At 38.1% G+C, this 18,835-nt stretch overlaps 1 protein-coding gene across 11 annotated transcripts in view; it reads right to left on the bottom strand.

The window, feature by feature from the left end:
* The window catches only part of MYO3A (myosin IIIA), a 116,772-nt gene that overhangs the window by 46,975 nt on the left and 50,962 nt on the right, over nucleotides 1–18,835 (bottom strand). For 9 of the 11 annotated variants that reach the window (XM_064407490.1, XM_064407548.1, XM_064407500.1 and 6 more), the window contains 9 exons: nucleotides 18,408–18,473; nucleotides 17,858–18,013; nucleotides 8,683–8,782; nucleotides 6,286–6,402; nucleotides 5,430–5,534; nucleotides 5,266–5,349; nucleotides 4,325–4,527; nucleotides 2,448–2,546; nucleotides 2,233–2,347 (listed from right to left, as the gene is read on the bottom strand). In XM_064407490.1, the coding sequence (XP_064263560.1) occupies nucleotides 2,233–2,347; nucleotides 2,448–2,546; nucleotides 4,325–4,527; nucleotides 5,266–5,349; nucleotides 5,430–5,534; nucleotides 6,286–6,402; nucleotides 8,683–8,782; nucleotides 17,858–18,013; nucleotides 18,408–18,473 (1,045 nt within the window). Of the gene's footprint in view, nucleotides 1–2,232; nucleotides 2,348–2,447; nucleotides 2,547–4,324; nucleotides 4,528–5,265; nucleotides 5,350–5,429; nucleotides 5,535–6,285; nucleotides 6,403–8,682; nucleotides 8,783–17,857; nucleotides 18,019–18,147; nucleotides 18,250–18,407; nucleotides 18,474–18,835 lie in introns of those variants that run through there. The other 2 variants (XM_064407567.1, XM_064407577.1) reach the window with 2 other exon arrangements.

Raw genomic sequence — 18,835 nt, forward strand, 5'->3', positions numbered from 1 at the left:
TCAAGCATCATTTACTCAGATAAAATCTCTAATTGCTCTAGAATACTTGAGCTTGTTTTCAACACTTTCAGAAGTTAATCTAGCAGTTAATAAATAATGATTCCAGTGACAGCAAGACAAACTGGGTAAGCTCACTCTAAAAAATTATGCTGAGGATAATTGGCACACAGTTTACTTAGGATTAAGTACTCATTTTCATTTTAAGCTTAAGGACACAGTTGAAATGCAAAGAAATGGATAGCTTAACTTCTGCCATCATGCTGTACAATATGTATAGCTGCTGACATTTTCCTGCCCTTTTCCAGTGTGTTTGAAATCTGGCTTGATCTGTCTCATACAACATAATTATTGTTCCCCTCAGGCAGTCCTTTCTTACTAATTTTGCTGCGCAGCCTGAAATAAAAGTGTGATTTTAAGACAGGGAGTACTGACAGTAGTTACTTTTAAAGCCTGTCAGTCAGTTAAAAGCAAATTTCAAAGAAATAAAGCTTTGTTTAGGTTTCAGTTTTAACTAAAGATTTTTTTCTGTCCATGGCTTTTTGCTAATAAAACACTGAACGTGCTTATATAGAAATTCCTCTGTGCACTGGGACGAATGTCAAAGCTTAAGGCTGCATTACTAGAAAGTGAACTTGGGAAAGGAATTCAATGTACTACAGGATATTTTTTTCACCGAAAAAAAATTGTCTTTGCACATGTATCCGATTTCAGAACATCAGTGGGGGAAGAAGACTCTTCCTTCACTCCTGCAAGCACAGCCTCAGACAGGTTAATTCACCCTGAGGAGGATGCAAGGCAGGCTGACATGGCTGGGGGTCACAAGTAGCCACAAGCAGATTGCCTATGGCACTCAGCCTGCTTCTGAAACTGCAGGGTTCTACAGGTACATAATTCTTCACAGATTCAGCTCCCAGTGGCTTGCTGAGTTAATCAAGTGAAGATCCATGCTAGAACTGCACAATGCAGCCAGTGACCTGGCTCTAACTGCATCTTCAATGTACATGGAAGGCCTCTTCTGGATGATCAAGATTATTGTTTCCACCCATCCAAGTGAACAAAAGAACTGGAAACAAAACCAGACTTGCTGCTTTTCATGCTTTAAATTAGGATTTATCAAGGTCTCTGGTGCTGTGACAAAACTGCTATCAGTGCTGAAACATGAATGTCCTTTCATGCTGCTTCTGGATAGGTGAAAGCACAAGTGAAAGGATGTGACACTACAGCTGTGATATTACTAAAAGCAGCTGTGAATAACATGTAGAGGAGAAAGAGACTGTGAACACCTTTGCTACGACAACCTAATGCAAAGTGACTCTGGAAGAACAAAATAGGTGAATACATATGTTCTGCTGCCTATTTCAAATATTTACATTGAGGGAAGCCAGGAAGCGTCAACTGAAGTGAGCAATTTTCTGTGAAAAGCTTCTTATCACATACAGTTTTGTCAGGGAAGTGAAAACATACGTCCATTCTGAAGCACTAGTGCTATATTTCACAGATACTGTATGGATCATACCTTTACTATTTATATTGTTTATAAATGAAGAGATAAATGACACATGTGATGCACCACTTCTCATAAGGAAAAACTAGGTCACAGGATGGGATTTCTTTCCTTTATAAATCCAGTCCTTTTTTAAAATTCAATTCTACCAAAGACAGACTGAGGAGAGGGGTTTAACAGCTAGCTGAGCAATTATATGAGATCATAAAGAAAAAATGGGTTCAGTTACTGTTTAGTGATGAGATTCATCTCCAAAGGGATTTAAGAACTTCATTCAACTTTATCCCCAGAGTTGTGAAAATGTATTGAGTTCATCAATACCCAGATCAGCTCAATGAATTTTTAGAACTTTCACCATGGACTTCATCTTAAAACTGAGATGAGGCTCATATTCACAGGCCTAAAATTATTGGCTAATAAACAGTTACAACATAATTTTCTATGCATTAAATTTGTTAAAATCTCTCTCTCCCCCCCACAAATTACTCAGCTGTGCTGTGTTCACTGATTTCAAAGCCTTGTTGGCTAATATAATTTTATTGGTTTACCAATGCCTTGAAACTTTAAAAATTTAAATGTTACTATATAACAGTAAGTTGACCATACAAGATCCTAAACACAAACACAATATGCTAAAGGAAAAAGGGAGATTTGAATGCTTTATATAAGTTTTTCCTGATTAAAGTAGCTGGTGAAGCTCACAAAGGAAAAGGGTTATCAGCACTCACCTCCAGTGTAAAACCTATGACTTTGAAGCACTGTTCTATTAATTCAAACTGAGACTTATAAAAGCTATTGTTCATGAAATCTTGCACTATTCTGAAATGATCATTTTGCAGATATCTGAAAGAGTTGATGGATACAGAGTTAGAATGCAAATGAGGCTGAGAATTCAACACTGTGTTTCTTAGTAATCAATTTATGCAAAAATAAACTGCATTACCTGGGAGGTCTATATTCTGGCAGTTTATAATGTGCCAGTTTTTTCTTTTCTGCGAGACCAGCATAAATATAATAAAAAATATGGAAATTTTTCTCTCCTCTGAAACAACAGAAACAACAAACTGATTTAGTAATATAACCATGCTACATTTATTAATGACACACATACTATTACTAAATGTTATTTTAACAACAGGCACGACTCACACAAAGTGACAGAGGACTCTGAAAGAAGTTTTATTTGCTGTGAACACCCTTTTCATGCCATTCTGTTTTTGTCCTGACACTGCCAGGGTGGCTGCTCAGTGCTAAAGCAGCTCAGTGCTGCTCTGCCCCTGATGCAATTGGTAGATCCTGTGTGAGATCTTGCATGTTCCTCACCCACCCACACTGAATGGGTTGCTTAACTCCAGTTATTTTAAAAAAACCTTCTGACTGTGGGAGAGGTATACACTCTTGGTTCACTGAATGCAGTAGGTCTATTGTGTCTTTTAGTCCTGAACCAAGAAGCAGACATTCAGCAAAAGGGCCTTATGACTTGGTATGCTTTCCCTAGAAGCTGGATGCCCAAACCTAGGACAGAGGTTTATTATATATTCAAAGCTCCCGTGCTCCTTATGAGAAAGAACTAGGTGAAAATTTGCAACCATGACTGAGCCCTGAGATGCCAGTCAGTCACTACTGAATGGCAAAAAGTAATCACGTTCAAACCCCTGCTTTGTGCAAGAGCTTAGGTCTATGTCTCAGGAGCACCATTAGATCACAGAAACATAGAATGGCTTGGGCTGGGAGGGACCTTAAGGATCATCTAGTTTCAACTCCCCTGTCATGGGCAGGGACACCTTTCACTAGATTGGGTTGCTCAGAGACCCATCTAGCCTGGCTTTGAACACTTCCAGGGATGAGGCATCCTTAGATTTCCTGGGCAACTTATTTCAGTGCCTCACCACCCTCACACTAAAGAATTTTTTTCTAAAATCTAATCTAAACCTACTCTCACTCAGTTTAAATCTATTGCCCCTTATCCCACCACTACATGATCTTGCAAAAAAGTCTCAATCTTTCTCACAGGCTCCCTTCAGCTGGGAGGTGGCTGTTTGGTCACCCCAAAGCCTTCTCCAATTTTCTCAGCAGAGAAAAATTTGTCATAGCAGATGTGCTCCATCCCTCTAATAATCTTGGTGACCTTCTGTGGAATTTCTTCAACAGATCCACATATTTCCTGTAGTGGGGACCCCAGAGCTGACTGCAGCACTGCAGGTGGGGTCTCACCAGAGCAGGGTAGAGGGGCAGATTCCCCCCCCGACCATCTGCCCACGCTGCTTTTGATGCAGCCCAGTGCACATTTGGCTTTCTGGGCTGGGAGGGCACATGGGTGGACCATGTCCAGCTCTCACCCATCAGTACCCCCAAGCCCTTCTTGGCAGGGATCTTTGACCCATAATCCCCTATAAACAAATCCTACTAGATGTTCCAAAACTGAAAACAACCAAACAAACAAAGAAATAAGCTACAATACTACATGAAATTTAGAGGAAGTAAATCCAAGTGATACACTTAACACAATACTCCAAAATCCCACAATGAAAAGTGTGTCTGAACTATTAGTAAGTTTGTAATTCTTTGCACATTCTTATTTTATATATCACATGGGCATTTTTATAAGATTTGTTTAAATAACCCAGGAGGCAATGAAAAAAAACAACTCTGGAGTAGTTTTCAGCTAGTGTACAGATTCATAAGCTATTCATATACAACCTTTAAGGAAAAAAATCCAGGTACCTCATTCACCTTTGTGTTTTGAACCAAAGTGATTTCCTGCATTATAGGCCTAGTCTGTAGCCCCCAAATTAGGTCAAATACAATTTTCATACTTACACTGCCTGATGGACAACTCTGGATTTTTCAAGGAGGTACTCTGAAATCTGAGCTCCTACTACAGTGCCACCACAAGTGAATTTCATTTCCAAATATTTTCCAAATCTGCTTGAATTATCATTGATGATAGTGCCTGCATTCCCAAATGCTTCTACAAGGTTGTTCACCTGGAGAATCTTCTCCTGCAGAGTCCTGTTATTAGCCTGGATATGAAAAATATAATTGCTTCCAATTATCAGTGATTATTCAAATTCATGCATTTTTAGGTGTTCCTTTAATCTTCTCATTGGTATTGTGAAGTGTGACATAATCAGGGCAGCTATTCCCATGGAAATTATATGGAGAAAAAGGCATATATATATATATAAAATTAACACTGTCTAGAAGAAATTACACACATAATGATAACAACACTATAAATTAATTTCTACAGTTTCTGTGGTTTTGTGGCTCTGAGATGACCAATCTGCTTTTAGGATCCTTGTTAGCATCTGGTTACTGCTCCATTTCACCCTACCAATCCATCAGCTTGCTTTCCTCTCACCTCGGGCATGCTAAAAATGGCATTTCACTCAGACAGTTATGGCGGCCACTTCCCAGAATGACTGTGTCCCACTGACAGCAATCTGGTTGTGGAAGAATGATAAACTAGAGGAGGATTTTATTTAGTACTGCTTGGGTGACTTGAAGGTACTCTAAACAGGGATCTAAGTCACAGCCCTCATTGCAGTGGGTACTTTTCATTGTAGAAACCCCAGCATATTTCCAAGTGACCCTAGGAGGGAGGAAGGAGTAGACAGATCAGCATCACGTTCTAATGTTCTTTGGAAAATGTGTAACAGTCTCACCCCACAACCAATGCCCTGCCCATAGGTTCAGCCCTTTAGACCCAGGATAGCAAAGCCTTAAAGCCTTACAGAGACATCCCCTCTGCCACTTACCTTGCCGAGGACAGTGAGCTGCTGAACCAGCAGATGGGCACTTTGCGTCTTGCCAGCTCCACTTTCTCCAGAAATAACAATACACTGCAGAGAACAGAGCAGGACTGAGCTCATCACATATCTCTTAGCCTGGCAGAGGATGTAATTATACACCTCAGCCATACCTGATCAGAGTTGTATGTCACCATGGACTGATAGCCTATGTCAGCAACAGCAAAAATGTGAGGAGGGTTGGCAGTCCGTTTGGCTCCAATGTACAGTTTGGAATGCTAAGTGTAAGAAAAATAAAATCATTATCACTGTCCTTTAAAAACTTTTTTTTTAAGTTTGGTTTTATTTTTAGATTAGTGTATAGCATGCTGAGGCTTTCTGAGGGAGCTGTTACTGCACTCACTATACCATGAATCTGTATCTACTTAGGACTATAAGAACTGCTAAAAATTGAAGTGCAATTTTCTATGATTTTAGCCCTGATTACATTATGAAACTCATTTTATTAGAAGAAAATTTGCTGTTGTCAGACATCACAGTTCCAACTTATTTAAATTTATTTGTGTTCCCTTCCTATTAGTATCTCTGCATGGTATTGATGTTAAAACTTGAGATCTTTTCTGTACCTGCAGTATCTGATAATTAATAACCCCAAATTATTGTATTATCTGACTTTAATATCTTTCCCCTTTTGTGTAATAGGGAGACAAATTCCCTTTTGTATAATAAGGAGACAGATTCACAGAAGCTAACATTTTACAGGATTGCTTTGTGTATGATCTACACTGCAGACATAAAGACACTAGAACTTAATTATTTTGGAGTTTCTCATTTCTGTGCTGAAATTCAGCAAGTGTTAAGAATTTGCGTCAATGCGCACTTGAAAGAACATCTCTACTGGTAATTCTGTTTTTTCAGAGTAAGCTAAAATAAACCTCAAGAATGGTCTTACTTTATACTTAACACAAATATTTATATTTTAGTGGAATTTGGTGCTAGTTTAAAATAGCAAAACCTAAATTTTCACACCTGTGAAGAATAAATATCTATGTTCCGAAATGGATTGACAGCGATGAGAATGTCCCCAACGTATGTGTAGATCTGGTCCTTGGCATAACCCTTCTGCAACTGTTCCGTTACTGTATTCTGATGGAGAGGGAACAGGAACCATAAATCACATGGGGAAAAAAGAATGTTAGGAAAATGTATAAAATATTTATATAGTTTCAATAGGTGAGGATGGGGAGGGAAGGTATTTATAGTCAGGAGTACAATGGATCATCATCAAAAGTGAGTAATATTTTCAAACACACCGGCATTTCTGATATTTTGTCTTTGAACAGTACATACTTACGGATCCTCAAATGGCTGTAGAAAAAGGAGTTAATAAGTACTGCTTTCATTCAGTTCATCAGATGTTTCCATGAGACAGTCTTGTCTACATTTCTACTACTAAAGTTTCATGTAACTTATCAAGCAAGGGCCATTTGATTGAGTCCATAAGTGCCATTACAGCTGCTCTAACACTACTCTCAGTTATGATACAACACAGATGTTCAACTGCTTTGTTCCCATTAATGTAAACAATGGGGCATCTTTCCCTATCAAAAAGCAGTCTCTGCTGTGATTGTTCTTTGCTGTTGCAGAGCCAGTTCCCCTGAACCAAGGGAAAAAAAGGGCCCATTAGTGGCATTCAAATTTCTTGATGTAATTTCCCTCATCTTCTTCTGCATACACAGCTGGGTATATAAAGTGCCTGGTTAGGTTTCCAATCAAAACAGGCCACAGAGCTGAATGAAGAAATTCAAACCAGCCTTGAGACTAATCTGGGGTACATGTGAAAATATTTAAGCTGCATACCCACTGGAACAGACCAACCAACTGGCAGCAGAGGTCTACAGAAGGAATTGCTTTCCTTCCTCATCTATCTATTCAGTGTTGTACACTGTGTCCTGTTTAATACACTTACAAGACAAATTCTCAACAGCTGCAGAGGCTGTATTTCCTTCATGAGAAAACATAAGGAGAAAATCTTGGTTTTTCATTGCTTTGATAAACTTTTTGGTTTTGAATGCTCTCTTTCCTTTTTTGCCAGAACCAGATTCACGTTACAGAATTATTTTAGGGGAACTTCTGCCCTTTCTGAAATTATTTCTTGCACCAATAGAAAGAAGGTCTCTTGTCTTGCTCTGATGATGGGGATATCTAAACTAGAAGAAAAATTTGAATGGAAGAAAGAATACAGTTCTGAGAAGCTGCCATTCATATGTGAAAGTAGTTTTAAACTGGATTTGATTTAGTAACACTACATAGTCAAACAATGCATTTAGACAGAGGCTTCCTTAGGACTTCCATGAGAACGCTCCATCTCTGAGGATATGGGACATATTCCAGTCAGTCTGGGGTTTTATTGTGTAATAAAATCTCTTTAGCTTGGATTGTTTATATGTATCATGGTAAAAAAATTAAAAAAAAAATCCCCACAACAGTGTTACTCTTCCCAATATTAAAAAAATGGTTAAACCTGAACTTTGTCCAGTAGATGAATTTTGGGTTAGTTCAATTACAATTAATTAAAGTTCAAGCTACTATAAAAAAAGCTCCTGAATAGATGGAAGATGTTCTGTGGGCTGTCAGCCTGATACAGTTTACCAGCTGAAGTGCCACAATGAATATTCTGGACTGACAAAGGTACAATATACCAGAGAAGTTTTACAGATAAGATAATGTGAATTATAGTCTATGCAGAGCCCAGTAGATGAAGAATGACAGTTTGTTAACAACCACTGATGGCCTCCAAGACCTGCAGATAATGTGCTGCAGCCTGATTCTTTCTGGTTTTGAAGCTTAAAGCATAAACACAGCAGACCTCCTCCCTCCCTCACGGACTAACTTTTGAACTTTGACAAACCAGTGGCATTTGTATCAGTTAATTTGGTCAAAGGCTCACCAGCAGGCATTGACAGATGAGAGGCTCAGCTGACACAAAACTGACCCTCATGCATTTCCCCACCAAAATAAGTCAGTGAGAACCTAGTCTGGGAGAGTATGGTGAGCTAGTTTAAGACAACTCTTGGTGCTCAAGCAACAGGGACAGATGGTCTTGGACCTAGACCAATTTCAAGTTAACACACTATTGCAAAATGGATACTTAGCTGTAATAAAATGCAGTGATATAAATCCTGTTTAGTCAAATACTGTTTGGTCAACGACTGTAACTCCAGAGATTGTTTTAGCTTTGAGTTGGAACCTTTCTGACACAGTAAATCTTGTCTAAAATATTTGGCATGAAGTGGTGAAATGTCATTGTACAATTACACAACTGAAGTGTGACAATACAGTTGAATTTGAAAATCAACAGCAAACCATTGTGATTTAATATGCGATTTCTCCTCTTCAGGAAAACATGAAAAAAGAGGTTCTTACCTCATCCAGTACCTCCAAGGTTGCTAAATCATCTACTTCTTCTTGGTTTGAAACTAGTGACTTACTGTAGTTCCCTTTCTTTGTGTGAATACGTTCAAATCTAGAAAAGAAAGAGATACAATCTCCTGACGTAAGGAAACACAGAGCAGATCTTGCATCTGTAACCATCTTGAAGGCAAAAACATTCTAGCTTTCCATTGCTCTGAATTTAAACACACAAATGTTTGAAAAGCAATACAGAAGTCAACTTCTTGGTACAGCACAGCTGTACCTGACAGTTCAAATGCTATGATTTGATTCCAGAATTGCTACCATGAAAAACTTTGTCACTATAGATCCCTGCTTAGATCACACCCCTACATCAGCTGTAAGGCAGGAGATTGGCAATACAAGTAAAGAAAAAAGAACATATGCAGGAGTGAAACTCTGGCACCAACATGCAAAAAGATCCTGCTAACAGTTATGTATAGGACAAAACCAGGGGTGTATGATGAAATAGTACAGCAAAGATGATGTAGACAAAGCACTCAGGACAGAAACATTTCTAGCTTAGTAATGACAGTACTCTAAAGTCTGGCTGAGATGACCTCACTATAGAGCAAAGTGCTATAGAAATAGAACCACTGGGGTAAGCGAAATACATCTTGACCAAATTTTCTTGGACTTGCTAGGAGAATAAGTTATACATGAGAAGAAAACAAAATTTCAAATATCTTTCTTACCAGGGTTAAACTTCAAGTTTAACTTTAAATTTGTCTTAGATTTCTTTTCTCCTTCAATCAAACCATAAACCCAACTTTATGCAGCCTTATTTTAATTAGCAAGAAAATTCCCAGAGACTTGGATCATTCTTTATCCAAGAGTAAAGGCATTGCTAACTAGAGCAAACACAGCAGAGAATGCAAGGTTTACAATTCATATTAGTTATACTTGTGTTATGAGATGAGGGAAAATAAGGGAAACTGGATAAGTAACAGCAGAGTTCACAAACTAAATCAAGCTCAGATATGTAATAAGGCACAAGCACAGGAAAACTATTAAGTAAATCTGATCTCCTGATATGACCTCACTCCCTTTGATGCCACTGATGGGCAGGCACCTCTCAAACACAAGAAACATTTACCTTGGTAAACTCAGACAGCCAGGAAACTGTTGTGTGAAGCACTCACTCTTTACCTTGATCCCAGACAAGACCAGGGAAATTCTTTATTTAATTTTGATATTTGGATATATGGCATAGATAAAAGCAGACAGGCAAGAATTTTGATGTACAGTGAACAGATGACAGAAGAAAGAGTGTAGTCTCACCAAGATGGAAAGTTAAGAGTGAGTGAACATCACACTGATGAGGAAAGCTGAACACCCACAGATTTACTTCATATTTAATGGACTGTACCTGTTCCTTGAACATCACCTAGTTCATGAGTGCTGCTTCAGGTCATGCGGGCTGTGCCCTGACAAGGGATGTAGATGCAGAAACTCAAGCAGGCACCAACTTGGTGCAGTAAGTATCTGCCAGGATTGAAAAGGGACTGGAAGAAATGGGCAAATTATGCCCTCCCAAACTGTAAGTGCCCTCACAATCTGGATGATGGAAATCCAGACCAGAGTGCACTTAATCTATCACTTTGAATTTCTCTTTCAATTATTGTCTCTAACAATAATTCCCCGAGGATGACAGAATGGACTGTCTTCATCCTGGTGCCAGTTTCTTCCTCCTTTACACAGGTGCCAGATACCACTGGAGTTTTTCAATTGTCCACAATGCAAAGGCAGGTGCTTCACACTCACAGCTGACTAATTCTGCAACTTTAATATCAAGGCACAAACATGTAAGACTTCCTTGCAAGAGCTACCATAGTTTCACAGTTGCTGTGCCAACATCACAACACAGTATCCAGTGAGAAGGCTAAGTGACCAGGAAGCAAAATGAACCAAAGGATTGACAGGATCTACATTATCCTAGGTTTGATCTATTCTTAGTTTTTCTTTGGAATCCAGTTTTAACATGAGAGCTCTCCTGATAGTACTTGCAAAAACAGTATGAGACCACTTTTGGTAGCATGTACCCCAGGTAGTATTAAAGAGGAGGTGGTAATACAAAGATTTAAATTAACTCCTCAGCCTTGCATAATCTGCTGCTGTTTGATTTGCATTTAGTAGCTAAAGGACGTTTCTAAATCCAAAGTCAGAGGTGCAAACAATATCCTACCCTCTCAATAGAAATCCATCCCCTCTATAATTCACACTCCTATTTATACCTCTTTTTAAAAGTTTCATTTGAAAAAAGTTGAATTTGGACAGCTGAAACAGTTTATCCTTTGCACCTGTATGAAGGTCATTTTGTGTCCAGAAGATGCATCTAATATCAGTGTGACTTTGAGAGAGAGCTATCAATATGCACACAAGGGAAAGATGTGGGAATTCCAGGACTATGTCAAGCTCTACTGCTCTATTTTTCCGTTGCTGAAGAAGACCCAAAACAAAGCATCTGTCAAGCTTTGCTTTCCATTTCTGGTGGAGCTGTTACACATTGAACACATTTTTTTTAATATGTTAGATCCTTAAATGTTACTGCAGATCAGTGAGAGAGTGGTATTTCCCAGGATTAGTTTCAATTATCATTTTTCATTTAATATAAGAAACTAACAATTGCTGTGCAGGAAGGGAGGAGAATGCTCCAGTCTTGGGCATTTTTCTTTTTCTATTTTTTTTTTCCTTTAAGGAAACAGATCTCTGTGTATGCCAGGGAAGTTTAATTACATAAAATCGACCCTCCTGTAATCCTCCTCAGCTGACATTATGAGAACACTAGCGCTTGTTGGGCTAGATTATATTCTCCATTCTCCAGAGTACACAAGAGTGGCAGATTTGCAGAACACAATATTTTCCACTTTGCTGTCAAAGGGCACAGACCCCTCAAGGGCAGTTATACTGCTTCACTTCAACCACTTAAAAACCCCCCACATCAGTGCTGTTGACAGCAGTGCTGAAGTTTCATTAAGATCATGCACATAGACATTGTGAACTGAAATAACCATGGATCTCTGTTCTGCTCAAAAATATATTGGAGGCATTGGATTTTACAAGCATGCCCGACAAGCAATTCAGGCAGCTAAAGGCCAGAAACTTCAATGCAGTAAGGACAAGAAAATGAGTCAAGGCAGCATTGTTTCTGTGCATTCTCTTTCACATCAATGCTCGCCTCCCCCCACCTTATCTTTCAAGATTCAGTTAAATCAAAATGAGGCAACTGCAGCTTTTCTTCTTCAAATTGTCAGAATGTATTTAAAAGATTTCTGATAGTTCCAAAAATACCATGAAAAGGAAAGTGTGACTCATGATGCCCTGCTGAACTCTCTGCCTAAACTGGTTGGAGAATCATCTACAGACTAAGAAGTGACAGTAAAAGGGCTGGCCTTAGCCTGAGTGTTCAGAAGAAACTAAAAATAATGAAGTTTTTGTAAGGTGAAGGTGGAAACAGCTGTATACCTCCCAGCAGTTACAAACAGCAGCAAAATGACAAAGAAGCAACACAGAGAAACCTCTACAGGATCTGTCATTGCTGGTGATTCTATTTCTCTGGAGGTTGAACAAAGCAGTATTAATTCACACTTAAAATCAAATTTTTTTCTTAACAGATATATCTTGTGAAATCTGTTAAATAAAACTAGTCTGCTATCTATGAAAAATCTGTACCTGACTTTAGAAAATGTAACACTTCAGTGATAAGCCTCCAGCTGCATCTGCACAATGCTTTGCAGATAAACCTAGGTTCCCCTCAGTATTTAAATGATTGACAGCACTGAGACTACAGGCTGCAGTCTCAGGGAGCTGTGCTGCAGCTTATGCAATGTTCCTGAGAGCACACTGGTGCCCTGCAGAGCTATGGGGCTTTTGATTCAGAGGTGGCCTGTGCCCAGCTCTGCACAATCTGTTTGACAAAGCTTGTGCTGATTTCCATGTCCTGTAAACAAAGCAGATTATTATTCCTTCACAACAGCCTCAAGAAATAGCTGTATCCCTCACAAATTTCAGGGAGAAGTATGTGTTCTTAAGTGAGCAAATAGGAGATCTCTAAAAGGACTCTTTGGGATTAGCTCCTCATGAGTCAGGCCCAGGCCCTGTGCTCAGAGCCATATCGAGATGATAAAGGGGAAACTCCATGGGTATGAAAAGCCTGAAGTGTCCCACCTTCAGGAGACATGAGTTGCTGAGCAAGTGGACTGGCACAACAGTAAAGTACCACTTGCAGAGCATTTCTCCTGAGGAGTTCTGAATACAGGAGGAACATCTTCCTCCTGTTTTCTTCAGAAGGTAAACTAGTCTTCATTAAGGCATTGCTGTTGTCCATTGTGTTATAAAGAAGAACATGATTCAGATTTAGAGAATTGTTTTAGCTATGTCACAAGATCTGCTTAGTCTAAGGCTTTTGCTCCCAGAACTCCCTACTGCTTCTACAGCTTGAGAGAAGTCTGCAGCACAGCCATCCTACGTAGGAGTGTCCTCAATGCAGAAGCACACACTTCTTGGTATAACAAAGCCCACACTGAGCTCCAGGAGAGGAAGAACTGGCCTGAAGGGATCAAAGATTGAACTGGAATTCCAAAGCCCCCCATTTAAGCCACTACTCCCATTCAAATGTCATCTGGAGACCTTGCCCAAGACAGCAGTGGACTCTGTGTGTACTGTCTTGTACTGCTCCTCATATTGATTTTGTCAAGTCAGCATGGTGATCTCCTACCCTCTCCTACAGCCTGCCCTGCAGAGCTGAGCTTCAAGGATTGCTGTCAGCTGCTTTCCACTGGCAGGATGAGTCAGAGAGACTGGGACAGAGTGAACATCCAGAAAATGGGTGACACAAGTCTGTGCAATCAGGAAAAGTCACGAAAGGAAACTTTATGGCACTCCCTGCTTTTAATAGGTGTCAATAAATAACCACCTTTCTGCATGTTGTACATGAACTTCTGTGAAATTATCTCCATGGCCTTTCCAAACACTTAAATAGAGCAACTGTTTAGTACGCTGTTACTGATTTCAGTGCCAATGCAGGAGGACAAACTCCTAAGAAAATAACGCAGCTCACCCTATTCTATTTGCAGTAGAATAGGTCTCTTTCCTATAATTACTCAGAGAGTATATAAAGATAATTCTTAATCTGGGGACCAGAGGAATTTTCTGAAATCTAGGTGCACTGAATACCCCTCATATGTACAGCTCATTTCTGGAATGACTCACAATCCCCAGGAAATACACAATGTACTAATCACTGCATATTTCTACAGAGATTATTGTAAAAGCAGTCAAGAAGAAGACAGCCAAACAATTCAAGATAAAAGTCTTACAAGCCTGACTGTCAGGAGTAGATGCGACAGTTCTGAAGGTTGTTTCAAAGACAGCTATTTCTGTTGCAGTGTAAAATTCTTTACAATGCAGGGATATTTTCCCTCTTTTGGACTAGCAAGAAGTGTATTTTTAGAAGTGTTTTGGGGTATATGCTGCAGTACTAATTTTTAATAACTATTTTCATCATTATTTATAAATTTTAACAGCTATACTGCTATACTAAAAGCCTTTGTCAAGCTCAGGGCCCCTGTCCTGAAAGTGACTCTCCTCACAAAAAAAACACGAAAAATAATTACACTTATTATGCAATTTTGCCTGCTTCACCTCTTCTCTAAGGTGAATTTAGCCCATATAGCATATCTCATATAGCACATTTTACATATAGTTCATATATCATTCCCAACAACAGATTTTAAAGATGTTACAGTCAGGATGCTATGGGAAAATGTTAATGTATCAAGGGATATTTTCTCCTGCTATTCCTATTGTCATTTCAACTGAGTTCTGAGCTAGGAAAGGTTAAGCTGCAAATAGATATTTTTAGCATAAAAAATATGATGATTTTAGAGAAAAATGTACTGCATTTGCTCAAAGTAAAAAAGTGGGATTTTAAATGAAACTCATTGATAGTATTCATGCTTTCTTGAGTCTTGAGTAGCACAAGATATTCTAGTGCTAGAACACTGCTCAAAGGCTACTGAAAAACCACTGTTACCTTCTGTCACTTCAATGAAACCTGGAGCCAGGCTGTGGCAAATTGCCATCTAGTTTTATCAGTGATAACTGAGATTTCTCTGATTACTCAGGTGGTTGGTGGGCTCTCCCCCTCTTGTTGTTTCTTTTTCCATCTCTTGAGAGGATGCAGTACAATGCACGACCTAAACCTTGGTTCCTCTTCACTAGAATAACAACACTGTGAAGGTTCTGAGGGCCCTCGTGACTCAGTGACTCCTCAGTGCTAGAAAATACCTCAGGAACAATGGTGCCAATGGGAGGGACTTCAGAGTGGCTCCACTCTGTGCCTAGAGATTTCCCATCCTTCCTGAGCACACACAGTGCACAAGGATCGGATCTGAGGGTAAGGCCCTCTGCAAAAAACCCATGAGAACATGACACAATGTAATGAGCTTTTCTTTTTGAACTGTATCAACTGCACATCCAGCAAACAGCAAGGTAAGATCACAAGCACATCAACAGACTACTGCTGCAGAAAGCAGTCAGAAAATTGTACCTCAGCCCAATGGGCTAAGAAGGTGACTTGATTTTGAGTGAAAACAGAAATGGTGCACATAATAAAAGCTAGTGGCTGGACCTCAGCTATTTTTTTTTCTTTTTAAATATAAAACTACAATTAATGAATTAAATTTGATGAGGAGAGTAAACACATACAAAGAAAATAACCACATTCTTAATTTTCAGCTTTAACTCAATATTACCAAGTTTATTGACCTTATATTCCAATGCCCATTGGAACACAATACAGGTAGCAGGATTTCTTCCCTCAGTAGAAGGAAAAAATCTTTAATCCCTTAAGCTACCTGCCTCCCACTGTTGCTCCCATTGTCAAGAAGGAGGAGAGTTATGCCTTCAAATTAGGGACAGAGAGAGTGTGAGCTTCAGATCAGGAAGAAGTTTTACAAGGAAAGTTGCCAGCAGCTGCTGAAAGTTCAGAAATTTCACAGTAGGACCCTAACAGATCAGTGTAAAACAGTGCCAGAATAGCATAAACAAGAAAAGAGCAGCTCTTCCAGAGGACTTGTCACTATAACGCTAATGTCTTGATTCTAAATCAGATTTACATGGTACTTCTGTACAGACATTGCTTTTAACATAATTTGCTTTGTGCAGATTAAAGGTCAGAAGATACATATGATTAGTAATAAAATACTTTTAAAAAAGCATGACTATGGAATTTAAAGGTCCTTGCATAGTCTCTTATCATTCACAGCAGAAAAAAAAATACAGATGCTGTTCTGCAGTCAAACAGTGTGTTTCACAAAATTGCACAATCACAAAATCATTTAGGTTAGAAATACTACATGTTAGTATTTTAAACTGCTATACTGAAATATGGGATATGCTCAGTTTAACCCTGCCATTTAAATTACACTCTGAATTAAATAAGTACATTATTTTGTACAGATTCAGAGAACAAATTATGTAATTTTAAAAACTTTATTATTATTTTGAAAGAGAAAATTCTGTTTTCCTTTGGGAAATTTGACATAAAAGTTACACTTGATCAACTATAAAAGCATTGGTAACTTCATCACATGGTAATATATTCCCTTAAATTCTAGTTCTCATGAAGAGCCATCAGCTTGTAAAACACAGTTTTAACAGGACAGAGAAAATACCAGTATATCATCCTGTTCTTGTACCACTTGACTGCTCTGTACACATGCAAATTGGGCCACTTTCTTTATGTTTGTATTGTACAGGAAACAAAAAAAGTTCATGTAGTTTGCTTTATGCAGCATTTACATGAAAAAAAATAAAGGATTTGAAAGAAAATAATATGAAAACAAAAGTGAGTTCTCTAAAATGGGTAAAAAAGGACACAATATCTAATTGAGTAGAAGCTTGATTTTTTTCAAAATTATTTAGGTTTTAAAAGGACTAATATCACAAGAGTTAACAAGATTTTAATTAATATAACCTAGTGGTTTGGACTTTTTTTACCACATATAATTTCCCTCTGTTTTTTAAATAAATGCTATTTAAAGCCTGGATTATGCTGCTGGTTTAGTGTTCAGCATTGACTTCTAGTAAGCTTATTTGAATTCAAGAATCTTTCTTGATTAAGCAAATGTCAAGTCTGCAATATATAGAGCGCATAAATCCAGTCTGAAGCTTAAATGTAAGCCAAATGCATAGTTTTATACTGTGATGTCAGAAAAGAGAAAGCACTACTCCTCCCATATCCAGTTAAAGTTGAAAAAACTTCAATGTCATAATTATTTAGAAATATATTTTTACTATCACCTTCAAAGTATAGAGTATTCTCCAGAACTAGAACTGAAGACTGCTGTATATGTTGTTACTCTAAATGTGTGAAAGGAAATGTGGCAGATTTTAACAAGCTTTTTCCACACAAATGATAATGCCAAAATGTATTTTAAATTTTCATGTTCCATAAAAACAAAAAAAAAAAAAAGAAAAAAGCATTGTGCTTTTCCTTGAAGCAGGAGCAGTCATACCAGTAGTACATCAATACTATTCTACAACATTTCACATCTGATACATGCATGTACTGTATAGAGTTTTTTCAATTGTAAAACTGAGCCAAGACATTTTAAGTATTTTAAATAAAAGCCGTAAGGTGTTAAGTGATTTGTTCAGAATTTATATCACTTAGATGCTAGTTGAAGAAAGAAACTTTCCATTTAAGAAGACATAATGTTTGAAGTTTGCAAAACATGGTCTGCTAGGACTATCACTTATTTCAGTCAGAAACATCCAACTCCTGCAGGAACCTGACTAGCTGGTTTTAGCATACTTGCTCAAACAAAACAATAGCTGACCATACAAATGTATGAAAATGCCAAACATTGATTTCACCTACCCTTGGCTTTCTAAAAACTGGGGTCTAAGACTATATCTTGAGTCACAGAAGAAAGGGGAGGCACTTCTAAAGATTGTTTTATCCCACATGAGAATTATGACACCTCTCTCTTTCCACTGGCAGTGCATGGGACCCCCAATATTAAACTTTCCATTTTTTCCATCTAAAGTTATAAGGGTTGAATCTTTCTCTGAGTGCTAGTCATTCTGAAACAGTGGAAGTATCAAAATTGACCCAGCTGGTCTACTCTTTAGCTACTTTTACCTTGCCTTTTCAGTGACTCCCATTTGTTGATGAACATCAATAAATTCCATGAGTTGCCTTTGTAGCACGTTTTCTTTTCCTTCAATTTGCTTAATAAAATCATGCTGCAAAAGAGTAGATACTGTTGGACGCTTCTCATAATCTTTAGTCAAGCACCTGTGCTGGCAGAAAAAAACATATGATCATTGAGGATTCACAGTTAAGTTTTGGAATGCTTGTCTGGAGTTCATTCATGACTCCATAATAAATGTATCTGTCTTAATCAAAACAGCTCTGCACTGAAAACTGACATGACTTCACAGAATTGATGAGCCCAAAAAGTTAAAATTATTGCATTTTAAAACTAAGTATTTTTTACTTAGAAAATGTCAAGGGTGTTGAAATGCTATTTCATGTATAATTACAGAGCCTCACTTGGAAGTCAAATGGATTTATTAACTAGCCTTTTAAGGGAGAGTATTAGTTGCAACAGATTTTGACAAAAGATATTTTACACATGACATTTACACATGTTCCATATTCAAGCAGAGTGGTCTCAGTTGTTACTCACTTGTTAATGAAGTCATTGAATTCAGGTGACCACAGTTCAGGCTGCTGTAGCGTCGGAGGAGGATTCCTGCAAAGGTCAGTGTGGTGATAAGTTAATAAGCTACTCACTTGACAAAAACAATGTGTGAAGCCAGACTGAGTAATGAGTTTTAGAAGGCCACTGAAAAAAGATATTGATTTCCACTGGTAAAAAGAGCATGGGTAGATCATGCAATGCCTTATTGGTTCTCCTACTTTACATAACTAATAAGGAAAAATAGCTTTGAGATAATCTACCAAGTGTAGCTAAGAAACACTGTGATTTTTTTCAATCAAATCAATAAAAATAAATTAAACTAACAACCCATTATTCACTATTCACTTGTAATGGCAAGTTCATTTTTTCAAGCCTGAAACAATATACTTTCTTAGGAGAAATTTTAAAAAGCA

The sequence above is a fragment of the Passer domesticus genome, chromosome 1 (genome assembly GCF_036417665.1).
Source record: "Passer domesticus isolate bPasDom1 chromosome 1, bPasDom1.hap1, whole genome shotgun sequence".
Lineage (NCBI taxonomy): Eukaryota > Metazoa > Chordata > Aves > Passeriformes > Passeridae > Passer > Passer domesticus.